Source organism: Phyllopteryx taeniolatus, chromosome 19, assembly GCF_024500385.1.
Source record: "Phyllopteryx taeniolatus isolate TA_2022b chromosome 19, UOR_Ptae_1.2, whole genome shotgun sequence".
NCBI lineage: Eukaryota > Metazoa > Chordata > Actinopteri > Syngnathiformes > Syngnathidae > Phyllopteryx > Phyllopteryx taeniolatus.
Window position 1 is genome coordinate 10,078,836 of NC_084520.1, and position 12,834 is coordinate 10,091,669.

General features: G+C 44.4%; 1 protein-coding gene across 2 annotated transcripts in view; it reads left to right on the forward strand.

Moving 5' to 3' along the window:
• Positions 1-593: 593 nt before the first annotated feature.
• dusp3a (dual specificity phosphatase 3a) overlaps positions 594-12,834 on the forward strand; it is a 28,348-nt gene continuing 16,107 nt past the window's right edge. Inside the window, exons 1-4 of one of the 2 annotated variants that reach the window (XM_061756070.1) lie at positions 594-946; positions 4,721-4,953; positions 5,538-5,689; positions 6,162-6,362. In XM_061756070.1, coding sequence (XP_061612054.1) covers positions 762-946; positions 4,721-4,953; positions 5,538-5,689; positions 6,162-6,362 — 771 coding nt within the window. In that variant the 5' untranslated portion in view covers positions 594-761. Of the gene's footprint in view, positions 947-4,720; positions 4,954-5,537; positions 5,690-6,156; positions 6,363-12,834 lie in introns of both variants that reach the window. The other variant, XM_061756071.1, reaches the window with a different exon arrangement.

A 12,834-nucleotide genomic window follows, 5' to 3' on the forward strand; every position in this document is an offset into this window, starting at 1 on the left:
AAATCTCCGAAATAAAGTAATTTACTAAAAACTGGAGACATTTGTCTTCATTTTTGACCAAAACTGCCTCTCCCCACAAAAAAAGGCAAACAAAGTGACGTCATCCAAACGGTCTTCAGCCATAAAAGAGTAAATGGCGACACCTAGAGGACGACACAGTTACTACAAGCACGCCTTGTAAGACGCGTGAGCTAACTTATCTGTCCCCACGTTCGTTCGCGTTGACTTGCTGCTTTTTCCAATGTGTTTGTATGATTTTGTCGTTCTTCGGGAAGCCCCGCTGCCGGCAGCGTGTGGCCGTCGGGTCTCGGATGTGGACCGCACAGACCGGCAGCAGGGCGACGCGCGTGTGTGGACGCTCGCCGGCGGGGCGTGTCTGCTAGCAAGCGCCACATGAAGGGCTTGCGATCAGGCTCCACTTCAAAACAATAACACGGGCCAGCTGCTTGATGAAAATGCCACATTCTGAACCCTGTTAAGCAAAGCTATATATTTAAACTGCTATTATAGTGTAAATGATAGTCAAGGTTCAACAAACGGTTTTATGTTCCCGATGATTATTATCGTAGGACCTTTACGTTGAACGTCGAAACAGGAAGTAGTAATTGTGATTCCTTGGCACTTGACGTCGTAGCTGCGGCTCGCACACCTCGCCGAGCACGACGCACGTGCGGCGATCCAACGATGACCTTAAACGACAGCAAAAGGTTCGCCACTTCCTCGACGACTTCAGTCTGACTTTTATTTCCTTTTGTGGCGCCATGAAGAAGCACCACAGTCCCACCAAGCAGCAGCAGCCGGCGGCGGCGGCGGTGGCGACGGCGACTCAGGGCGGCGAGGTGACCGTCGAGCAACTCAACGAGCTCCTGTCGAACGGCAGCGGCTTCTACAGCCTCCCGACGCAGCACTTCAACGAGGTCTTCCCGAGGATCTACATCGGCAACGCGTGAGTGCTTGCCTCCTTGTTTTTTTTCTCCCCTCCACTGTTTGTTTTGCTGCCTGCCCGCGACCGCCTGTTGTTTTCTTTTCTCTTTTTTTAACGACGCCCTCTAAAGTGGGTGTTGTTTAACGACGTCACGACAACGTCGACGTTTAAGACATTAGTGCGCATTAAAACCGATAACTAACAAAGGAGTCTTGAGGAATGGTCACATACACAAATAATAGCTAGATCTACTCTCAGTCTTCGATGTTAGCCTTGGCCTAATGAACATCTAGACCTTGAATCAGACATAAGTCTAAAAGCTAGACAAAGAACTAAACCTTACTCTAGACCTGAACCCACCGAAACCACGACCTATACCTAGTCAAGTCAAGATAAACCAATTCCTAAAACTAGCCCTAACCTGCTTCCAAAAAAACGAGACCAAGCCTAACACCCAGGCAAGAGCTACACCACCTTAATCCTAAACCTAAACCAAGACTTGATTCAGCGCTAAACCTAGAACTGAAACTAGTTCCTATACCTAAATCTGGACTTAAGCCTAGACGAGCTCCTATATAGTGTCTATTCCAAACATAGACTTCTACCTAGACCAAGCTCTAGACCAAGATTTTAATGTAGACAAGCTCTACATCTAGTGTTAGACCTGGACCTAGACTTACAACGAGAACTTGACTTGGACTTAAACTTGGCACTAGACCCATCACTATACCTTAACCTAGACCAGAAACCTGACCTAGACAAGCGCTACGTCTTAGTTGTAAACATAAACCTCTAGCTAAATCTAGACCAAGATTTAGACCTAAACCAACATCTACACCTAGTCTTAGTCCTACACTAGGTCTTGACTTGGACCTAAATCTAGACTTACTATACTTAAACATAGATCCTAAATCAAGATTTAAACCCAGACAACATCTATGTACACAGTCTTGGACCTAAACCTAGACCTACATCTAGACTACAGGTGCCAAACTCAAGGCCCGCGGGCCAGATCTGGCACCCCACATCATTTATGTGCCGCAACCTTTCCTTGACTTCTGTCAAAGAAAAAAGCCATAAAAATGTAAATCCCCTTCTGGGATTTGCTTTAGTTCTCCTGATACCAAACACATTTGGAAACAGCCCCCCCCCCCCCCCCCCCCAACAATGACTTGCATCAACTTCTGCAGTAATGTGTTTTTCCTGACAAATAATGTTAAAATAAGTGCTTCCTCATGGGCAAAACAGGTTCCTTTTGTCAAAATGTGTACGTAAACATGTTCCCTAATAAATGAACATTTTAAATGTTCAGCAATTTATTCATTAAACGAGCCGTCAAAGTGCTCGGCTCGGCCGGTTGAATAGCAGCGCCGCACACCCCCCGGCTTGTTCACGTTGTTTTCTCAGGTTGAGATGCACAGGCGAGGGAAGGCAAAATATTTGCGGTTTGGAAGCACATACCTCGTTAAAAGTTTTCAACGTCGATAAATCACTGCTCTTTCAACGTATTGGCAATGTTCAGCGCGATTGTCTTCCGCTGGGCTCCTTGCAGAAAGCAATCTGAGAAGGATTCCGTTCATGTTGTCTGTTTCCTAGCGGGAATTAAACTCTCAAGTCACTTTTTTGAAAAATAGTGCCTCGAGAGGTCAGAAAAGTCGCTCGATCGACCAAATCGCTGAGTTGGCAACGCTGACTGTGCTTTTGGAAACTGGCTTCTCTCTGTTTGCAGCCATGTTGTTACTGTAAGCTGTGCGTGTGAGTGGGAATGTGCTTTATAACACAGAAGCCGCCAAAAAAATGTTTTCCCTGATTAATAAATTCCACTGAGTCTATTACATAGATCCATCTCCCAGCCCAGAGTCATGAGTGGGAAGTGTAGCAGATGAAACCGGAGGTCCAAACATAAATCTGAGCTTGTTGGCTGTCCAGCAGCTATGAGCTTTCCAATTCAAGCGTGTCCACGCTCATATCAGAGGTCACGGCCAGTCGCTTCCTAGTTCAACTTGAAATTTTTAAGCCAGTCTCACTGAGCGGTGCACCTGAACTAGACGGCATGGACAACTGCGAATGACCCTCGCTCACCTACCGACGTTCCTGCTCTTGCTGCAAGCAAAATGCGAGCCCTAGGGCTCTTATCGGGGAAACATTTTGGAGCGCCACTTTTGTTATTTTATTGAACCGACGTGTCGCTGTTGTCTGGGGAAAAAGCGGATTGACACCAGAGAAGAAGGCGAGTTTAGCATCCGTCCGCTCTCCGTCTTTTGGTTTAGATTGCCGCCAAGACAGGAAGAGGGATTCTACAGCTCTGCATGCGCCTTAATGGATCGCCGCTACAACAAGATCAATATAAACGTGCCAATCAAGTTCGTAAACAAAATGATGTCGACAATGCTCCAAACAGTTCTCCGCCTCTAATCTGGTTTGTGTAATTAGTGAGTTGTTCAAGTGGGCGTGTCTTACAGGAAGAAAAGATCTCGTGGCGTTATTGATCGACGATTAACGCTCGCGACCACCTCGGGGACCCGCTCGACCTTTTTGTGCTGACGTGCTGGCTTCACCGCAACCGTAATTGGATCAAAGCCGGTAGACTGCTGTTGTTTGTGTTTGCCTCCTCACGTGAGACTTACAGCGGGGCTGGCAAGGTGGTTCGGTCCTTGAAAATGGTCATTAAGTTCTCTCAGAGGCTCCCCGAGGAGTTGACCCACTTGAGGCCTTAATCCATAGTTTGAACCAGAGTGGCTGCAATTATTGGATTGATTGATTGGTTGCATTCAGATTGGAGGTATTAGTGGTCGAGGAACCTCAAAAAAGGAAGAAAGATTGAATGGAAAGCACATTTAAAAAAATTTAAATTCCTTGGTGGTCGATTGGTTTGCACATCTGTATTGGAATGCTTCAATTCAGACACACTTAGTTGTAATGAGTAAATTTGTCTTATTTTTTTTAAATATGAGATTTGTTTTGGGTTGCTATGACAAGTTGTAACTGTTGGAGTGAAACATATGCCTTGTTCAAGAAAAAAGGTTTTTGAGGTTTTGTAAACACGTTTTCATCACAATTGTCAGACATAATGGTATTATCAAGTATCTGTACTCTGTAGTGGCAAGTATTCAAATATGAGTTGTACTCAGTCTGAAAAAGTGGTTTCAGTGCATCCCTACAAAAGCACTCTTTTTGTCTCAATGAAAGTCCTCAACTTACTTCACCATAGTTACTTGGCACCCAGATACAACCGGATGGCACCAAAGAAATACATTTCTTGCTTTAGCCTGAGCACAAAAGGATAGTCCCCCCCCCCCCCAAAAAAGTCCACAAATAAGCAAAGGTTGAACTGCAAATATGCAGGGTTCACTTTGTGTTGTATGAATGGCAACAGGTGTATTTTCAGACGAATTAAATGGAGTTGGGAAATTTCCTGCGGCAGGAACACCGATTAATCTTTCATGGCACACTAACAAATCACGAAAAACTGTTGATATTTGAGTGTTTTGTATTCCCACAACAACAGATCGAAACAGGCAGGCCCTGCCTTAGCTTTTTTTTGAGGCTGTTGACTGGGCTGAGTTTTTTTTGGAGCGGGGGATGAAAGATGAAGCGTATATATCACTTTTAAACACACTGCGCTGACATGCTTTTTTAAATTGTTTATTTATTTATTTATTTTTTATATCACTGCAGTGTAATGTTTCCTTCTTGTTGTGTCCACACATCAATCAACCCTCCAGTGTGCTGTTTCAGTGGTTTATGTTCATTTTTTTGTCAGAGGGAATGAACGCTTGTTTCCTTCCTCTGCAGGTTTGTGGCCCAGAATACAATGCGGCTGCAGAAGCTGGGTGTCACGCATGTGCTCAACATGGCGGAGGGCACCTCCTTCATGCACGTCAACACCAGCGGCGACTTCTACGCCGGCACGGGCATCGTCTACCATGGCATCAAGGCCAACGACACGGAGCAGTTCGACCTCAGTGCCTTCTTCGAGGAGGGCGCCGGTTTCATCGACAAGGCCCTCGCGCACAACAACGGCAAAGGTGACACCGCTGTCCATTTTCGCACAGCCGTCTACACCGACTTGTTTCGTGAAATTCTGCAAGTGTTAAGGATGATAAAAATAGAAACTTTTCTGTCCCAAATTAAAGTTTTGATGGAACTTTTTATCCAAACATTAATCAAATGAATTGATGTGATGCACTACGTGCTTAAAGACAGAAGCCAGTCATCTGTGGCTAATTCTGACTCACTCCTGAGTATTGCTCTATATTCCATTATCAGATCACGTCCCTGGATAGCAGCAAAACGCTACATCTGTAGCGTGTATTGTTCTCCTCTTCATATCTTCTAGATGAATTGTTAGATATCAAAGATGCACCCTCAGCCTTATGTGAAACAAAAAACTGCACTTAGTTGAATATTCGGAGCCAAGATCGCGCATGTTGTGCCGCAGTGTCAGATTTTGCTGCGCGCGACACATTATCAACACATTTTTGTGAGCGTTGTTCGCAAGCCAACTCTGCTAAGGTCGAAGGTCGGATGATTTTAATGAGCGGCTGCATCGCCGTTGCTGCAGTGCAGACGCCACTGTGCAACACTGCTGACCTTTTTATTCACTCCAAAGATGATGTTTGGAACCAGCTGAAGGAAGAAGCAAAATTGCGTTCAGACCAGCTCCTAACCACTGTGCTGCGAGAAATCATCGGTTGTACTGCAGGAAATGATCCAATCTCACCCAACGGGTCCAAAATTTGCTACAGCACACCCGCAAACCAAGTGAGGAAAAGTTTATAGAAAATGGAAGGATGGTCAAAAAATGATTTACTACAAATAATGGGAGTTATGCAGTGACATATAGGAAAAGACGGGTACAAAAATGAACCTGTATAGCCACCTCTTGTCATTCATACAATAGAATAGATAGCGAAAACAGCGAGTAATTGATTCCTCCATTGTACTGTTTAGAATTGCCCAATTCCTATATTAGTTCAAACTGTCACTATACTACAAACAGTGTTCCCAAAACACTTCAAACATTTCAATCTCATCTTGCAACATTAACCTTAATAATAAATGGCTTACATATTATTAGATTTTTTTCCAATATCTCTTCAGCAGAGCAAAAACATGCACAAATACTTAACTTCCACCAAGGCTCAATACAGCTTGGGAAACACTGGTTTAGACTACAAGACCCAGAATGCAATGGGCTTGTGTTCAACTCATCCTGTTTTGTCTGTCAGGGAAGGTGTACGTGCACTGCAGGGAAGGCTATAGCCGCTCGCCCACCATGGTGGTGGCTTACCTCATGCTGCGCCACAAAATGGACGCCCGGCAGGCGGTGGCCACCGTGCGGCAAAAGAGGGAGATCGGCCCCAACGACGGCTTCCTGCGCCTGCTGTGCCAACTCAACGAGAAACTGGCCCGCGAGGGACGGCTGAACGGCGAGGTGGGCAAACTAAAGACCAAATGAATACGACCTCCCATCATGCCTTTCACTGGTTTCTCGCTGCTCTCCAGGACTCGCACCACAAACCAGCATACCGAGGGGTATTCTGGAACATGCTTTTTATCAGTGTAGATCATTGCACTCGCACGTACGCACGCGTCCATGTTTACCTTCGAATGTCTGTGACGAGCTGCCGTAAACTCACCAATCACACCATAGACGCAGACCTCATAGAACCGAGCTACTTCAAGCATTCCAATGCTCCGTACTCCCAAGATTCCTAACGTGAAAGACGACAGCACAATCATTCCGAGGTTTCACTGCCGCGAATGTCGGAATCCAAAAAAATAAAAATACAAATCAATTATACGGCCGATCACAACGCGATGAAACGAGGCATAGAAGCATTCCGTGAATCCGCAGCAAAGTTTTTATAATTAACGGTGACCCATGCCAACACGTTAGCGTCGTGGATCCTAAAAACCGACCAGAGGCCTCCTCTGTTTGACACTATCCAAATGCATCATGGGACAAAAGTGATGCAAATCATCGTGTGCACTGCCAGTTCGCACATTCCATACCTTGCACCTTTTTTTCCCCCCAGTTTGTGTGCAGTGACGCATTGCAATACATTTCAATACCCCCATCTTATATACAGTAACTATAGAATGTAAAGGCATCTGTCGATTATTTAACACGGACAACTGCGCCTCGTGTGTCGCTCATTTCATCAATCAACTCACTATTTATTCCTCCTTTCCTATATGTATAAATATATGCATATGAATATATACATGTTCTGTGCGTACTGTATATACATATTTACTGTACGTGTTGACATATATGAATATATGAGCAATGTGTCTGTAACGTGACGGTATATTGTCTGCGTGTCTTATATATCACTTTATATTCGTCTATATGACCAAATAATCAATCCCACCACCGCTCATTTACATGTACTACAATATATTATTCAAATATGATGTGCATGTAAAACCTTCCCTGTGATCACAATTGTGCGATCCACGATCACGAATCGTGCGTCTACATTGCGCCACAGGTGGCAGTCTGGGTTGTGCTCATGATGCCATCGCCTCCATGTTTGTTTGTTGCTGAGCAACACTTAGTTGTTGTATGACACCAATGCCTACGTTGGGAAGCAACTGGTGTCATTTCAGTAATTTTTTTTCACACTGGCCGATCTAAGCCAGCTTGGTGGCCTCTGTACTGCATAGTACCGATATCGTATCAATCTGGGCCTGCTGAGTTGAACACAAAGCTATTACTCTGTTGTACAAACAGGTGGCTACACAGGTTGATTGTGCCTTTGCCATCTAGTGGAAGAGTCTTTCATTGTTCTGTCTGTATAGCTAGATGAACAAAGATACATTATTTGTCGTAAACAAATAATTTTCGGACCAATTAAGTAAAATTGGATCATTTCCCAAGGCACACCTTATATTTCATGGCACGCTGTGGCACAGTGGTTGGGTATCACTGGTGTAAAGTTCCGACGTGAGATCGGGGGTCGAGGTCGATCTGCCAATCGGAGGCTGGACGCTGCGACCAGTGTGAAGTTCAACACCCGGCGAGATTCACTGTCCATGTCCCTTTGCATTGAAAGCAATTGTAATGATCTGAATGTTTGAAGCTGCAACAGCTCTGCAAACACACACTTAAGACACAGCATACATAAGTCCATCTCGGACGAGTTCTGTCTGAAAGCTTCGGATGGGCTCTACTGTTACGCCTCTGATGCACCAACTTGCCTGGAAGGCAGCGTGAAAGGGGGAAGATCCAATTTCTAGCAGTATCCCGAGCCTCCACTTGGGGGAGCCCTTTCATTACACTCCATAAAACAGCTCCATTGAGGAGGTACTCTGTGACTGGAGTGGTTGTTTGGTAGACGTCCAGCCAAATGTGTTCCAGCAGCACAAAGACCTGGCCCCCGCTTGACGCAGACTAAACGCTGCCAGATGCATCGCAGCGTTGCAGCAGCGGCGTTTGCTGACGTCTGAACATGGGTCGGCAGGTCAAGTCTTATCATGGGGGGAGTTGCGAGATGGCCTCCCCCGATTCTGGCTCGACCCAACTCAATAGCCCCACGTCACCGCACATCCTCAGTTGTTTGTCCGTCCAAAGTGTTTGGCAACTAACATCAGGTGCACTCGTTCACCAAGCTGAGATCTTTGTCAAAAATGTGTCACAGCATGTTTTTCTCCCTCCTCACCTCATCACGACCCGAAGACCACACAAAAAGTAGCACGGATACAATATCACATCCTTTGAGTCATCCACAAATCTGCTGCTGCACCAATGCCCGAAAGCCTCTTTAAACTACTAACATCTTTGAATTGTCATGGTTCCCAGCGCAAAATCGAGCCATCCATTCATTTTCTTAGAGCACTTGTCCTCATTAGGGTCATGTAAGAGCCAGAGCCTATTCCAGCTGACCCTGGACCAGTCGCCAGCCAATCGCAGGGGACAAATAAACAACCATTAACTCTCTCGTTCACACCTATGAATAATATAGGCTCTGCAAAGAACCTAACATGCGCGCTTTTTGAATGTCGGATGTAACTACAATACACAATTTAAAAACGTTAGGAATATTGGGGTTGCAGGTGAAAGATCAGGATGAACCTAAAATGCATTGTAACCTTTACAGGTGAATGTAAGTTGGCCTTCTCTAAACTTTTGGAATGGACATGTCCAACAGTTCAGTGTTTCAGCACGTATTCCAATACATTTGCTGGTTCAATTGGAATTGGAATTGAAACGATCCTCTTCATCATGCCGTTCACATTTTTGACATCGCCAGACCAAGATGACACCTAAAAAGTCAACAATACTCGCCATCGTGAAGCTTCAAACAGAATGTTCTCAGAGGGAAGTGGCCTTAGACTGTCAGTGTCATCAGCTGGTTGCAGCAGAGTGACTGGAGGAGTCACAGAAAGGCATAGAAGCGGATGCGTTTATGGATCAAACTGTTGTGACTTTTGGCATTCAACTCTTAGAGAACATCATGTTATGCAAAATATACTGAAACATTGAACAAGTTTAGAGAAGATTTAAATTAATTTGACCTTTAAAGGTTATACCGGTAGTCCATTTCAGTTTCATCCTGAAGTTTCACCCCAAAGCTGCAGTATCCCAAACTTTTTGTGAGTAGTGTCAGTCCTCAACATTCCAGATTTACAGCTCTCATCATGGAAAAATGGAACAATGTACATCTTATTCATGGCATATTCATGATTTAAAATTTCAGCATTTGTCATATTTTGTGACAGTCACCAACTTTATGAAATGCTTTAGCACACAAACCAACACTGCCACCTGCTGTCCAGTCAATGTAATGCTTTTAATTTACCTTAACTGGATTCTGTTACAAACCTCACCTCATCGTATTTTCTGTCTCATTCATTTTCAAGTGTAAAAATGGTAGCATCGCTACTAATTTGTGTTGTTGACCGGCGATGCGCCACCAGCATCTCTTTTGGGAGCTTTGACCACGCTCCCCTTTGTTGTTTTCAGAACCCTGAATGTCAAATTGTATATCGTTATATATCTATATACTACGTAATATGTAACATGCACTAAGTGGTGAATTGCTGCATTCAATGTCCAAGCTGGCCTCATGTATTGGTCGGCAGTAACATTTGGTTAACCGCTTGACGAGGAGTATGTAAGTGGATCTTAGTTGAATTGTTTTGGGTGGGAAAGGATCGGGAAAAGTTCTTGACCTACTTCATCATCTTCTCTGACAAACTACGTCATCACAAGCCTGTTACCCCTAATTGTAATAAATTCACAGTGCAGGTCAGAGCATTGTGAAACATTGAGAAGTATGCTCATTTGACTCCCAGATAACTTCCCGTGAATTCTTTTTTTCATTTTTTTTTTTGGGGGAGTCCAAATGTGAAGTCTCCCATGGTGTAATTTGGACATCTGCGCTTGAAGTCTCCTTTTGTTGGAAGCCCCGCGTGGCCGACAACCGATACCCCGCACATCGTGGAAACTCATCTGGCTTGAACTTGTTCACCTTTTCCCCCGCAACATTTTCCCACCTGAGAGCTTTTTAAACAAGCGCCGGAAAGGAGCAACAAAGTGGGAGTTCAGGCCAGGTGGAGTGCAGACACAAGTGTAGACGCCCCTTTCGTTGTTCTTTTTTTCACGCAAAAGGAGTCTTCTGCCTGACTCCTGCTTTTCCCGTTTCCCACATTGATGCTAATGATTGACGACGACCCAAACGACACAGCAGCCCACCTGAAGCCTTACAGCGTGTCGTTCAGTTTGTCTATTTCACCTCACACGGCGGGAAGGCAAGGCTTTGTTGAAGTGCACTTGATTTAAGATTGTTTTTGTTTATTCTTATCTTGGACAACTTTGTAAAAAAAAATAAACTACTGACTTATCATGCTTCTCTTTTTGCTGTGATTTGTTGGTTACAAAATTTGCAAAAAGAAATATAACAAAGTACAACCCTCATTTTGGTGTTTACAGTTTATCAATTAAAAATAGGAACAAAAATAGTATTTTCATCAGTGTTCATTTAGTTCTTAATGGAAATGTCATTTGTTTTAATTCAATAGTTTTTTAAAATGCATGTTTTTAATAAGGCTATGTACGAATCGGTGGGGACTTGAATTAGCATTCGAGTCCACTGGAAAAAAAAAAAAATGCTGAATCAGAATTTTTGGATTCGAATCTCAAAGAATAACATACGCCGCATTTACTTCCAAATAATACAAAATATTTTACAATGTTTAGCCTTTGTTCATGGCTGACACCATTTGGACTTCCTTCGCATAGTTTCTGCACATGTAGCTTACCACTACTAGAGTGTGACTGGAGTGAATAAATGTATGCAATTGTAAAGCGACTTTGAGTCACTTGAAAAGTGCTATATAAGTCAAATGCATTATTATTAAGTATGCATTATAGCTCCACTGCGATCTCCGCATAAAGTAAAAACAAAACTAGATCTCCGCAGAAGGAGGTGTCCGATAGCCTTGCCCGAGGACATGCACAGGTATTCAAGGGAGCACCACAACCGATGGGAGGAGCCATCACTGACGTGAACTGCGACTGCAGCAGAATGAATGGGAGTAAGTTTATGCAACACAGCATGGCAGATGGCCGGCTTGGTGGTGTTGGCGAGCTAGCCAGGGCTAGCCAGCCGGCTTGGTGGCCAGGGATAGCTAGCCAGCCGGCTTGGTGGCCAGGGCTAGCTAGCCAGGGTTAGCCAGCCGGCTTGGTGGCCAGGGCTAGCTAGCCAGGGTTAGCCAGGGCTAGCTAGCCGGCGCCACCAAGCCAGCTGGCTAGCACTGGTTAGCTAGCCAGCCGGTTAGCTAAAAAAGGACGCAGCTGGTCCAAGGTTTGCGCCACAGACAGGCGCAAAACCCGCCACAGGTTGCTGGTTAAAGTAAGCCTTTTTAAACTTTAAAAAAAAAAAAAACATTAAATTTTTCATTTGTTTGACAATTATTTATTAAATAGTACAAGGAGTAACTATTTGATTCTGTTTTGGAAGTCATTAGTTACGCTCTACTTTAAAAAAACAACAACTGAGAAATCGCACGAATCATTTAGCTTCAGTCAAGAGAATTAAAAGTACTGTAGCAGTAAAATATCTATCCATTTTCTATACTGTTTATCCTCCTCAGGATGAGTTGGAGGCCAGGTACACTCTGCACTGGTCGCCAACCAATTGTCGGGCACATGTAGACAAACAACAATTCACACCCACCTTTACACCTAAGAGCGTGTTTAGAGTTTTCAATGAACCTAACATGTAAGAACACATGCAACATGCAAACTTCACAGAGGAAGGCCGGAGCCGAACCCAGACACTGAACCCAGGTCTGTGAGGCATTTGTGCTAAGCAGTAGGCCATTGTGCAGCGTGGAGTAAAATATATTTATTAATAATAATGGCATAAATATTAGTGTCAAATGTGTTGTTTTTGGTGTCCTGGTATGTTGGAAAAGTGGATGTTGCTTTTTATGCCATAGGGCAAATTGCAGCAGTCTACCACAAGGTGGGGCCACACTTTTTACGCCCAAATTGAGGGCAATTGATGGCTAGAAGAGACAAGAAATGACATCACATGCTGTAATCAAATAAGAAATTATGACTTGATATCCGTGGCTTTCAAAGACTAAAAGTGGTTCACATGACTGTGAGGGGGGCTCCAGTCCGAAAGCCAGATCTTCTATGCCCCCCCCCCCCCCCCTTCCATTCTTGCTATACAATGTAGTTGTAACAGAGCAGCTGTGTGGACCCTCAGGGGTCACCGCAAACTCTGAAACCTGAATTCAAACTCAAATTTCCATTAATTCTGCAGCTCGTAAATTGTTTTAAATGATCTGTTTAGGTTTGAAAATCCGAGGATACCCCGCTGGCTCTGGTACCTACAACTGCATCCAGGGGGGTCCGATGGAGAAACATGCCAGGCACAGAGCAGGAA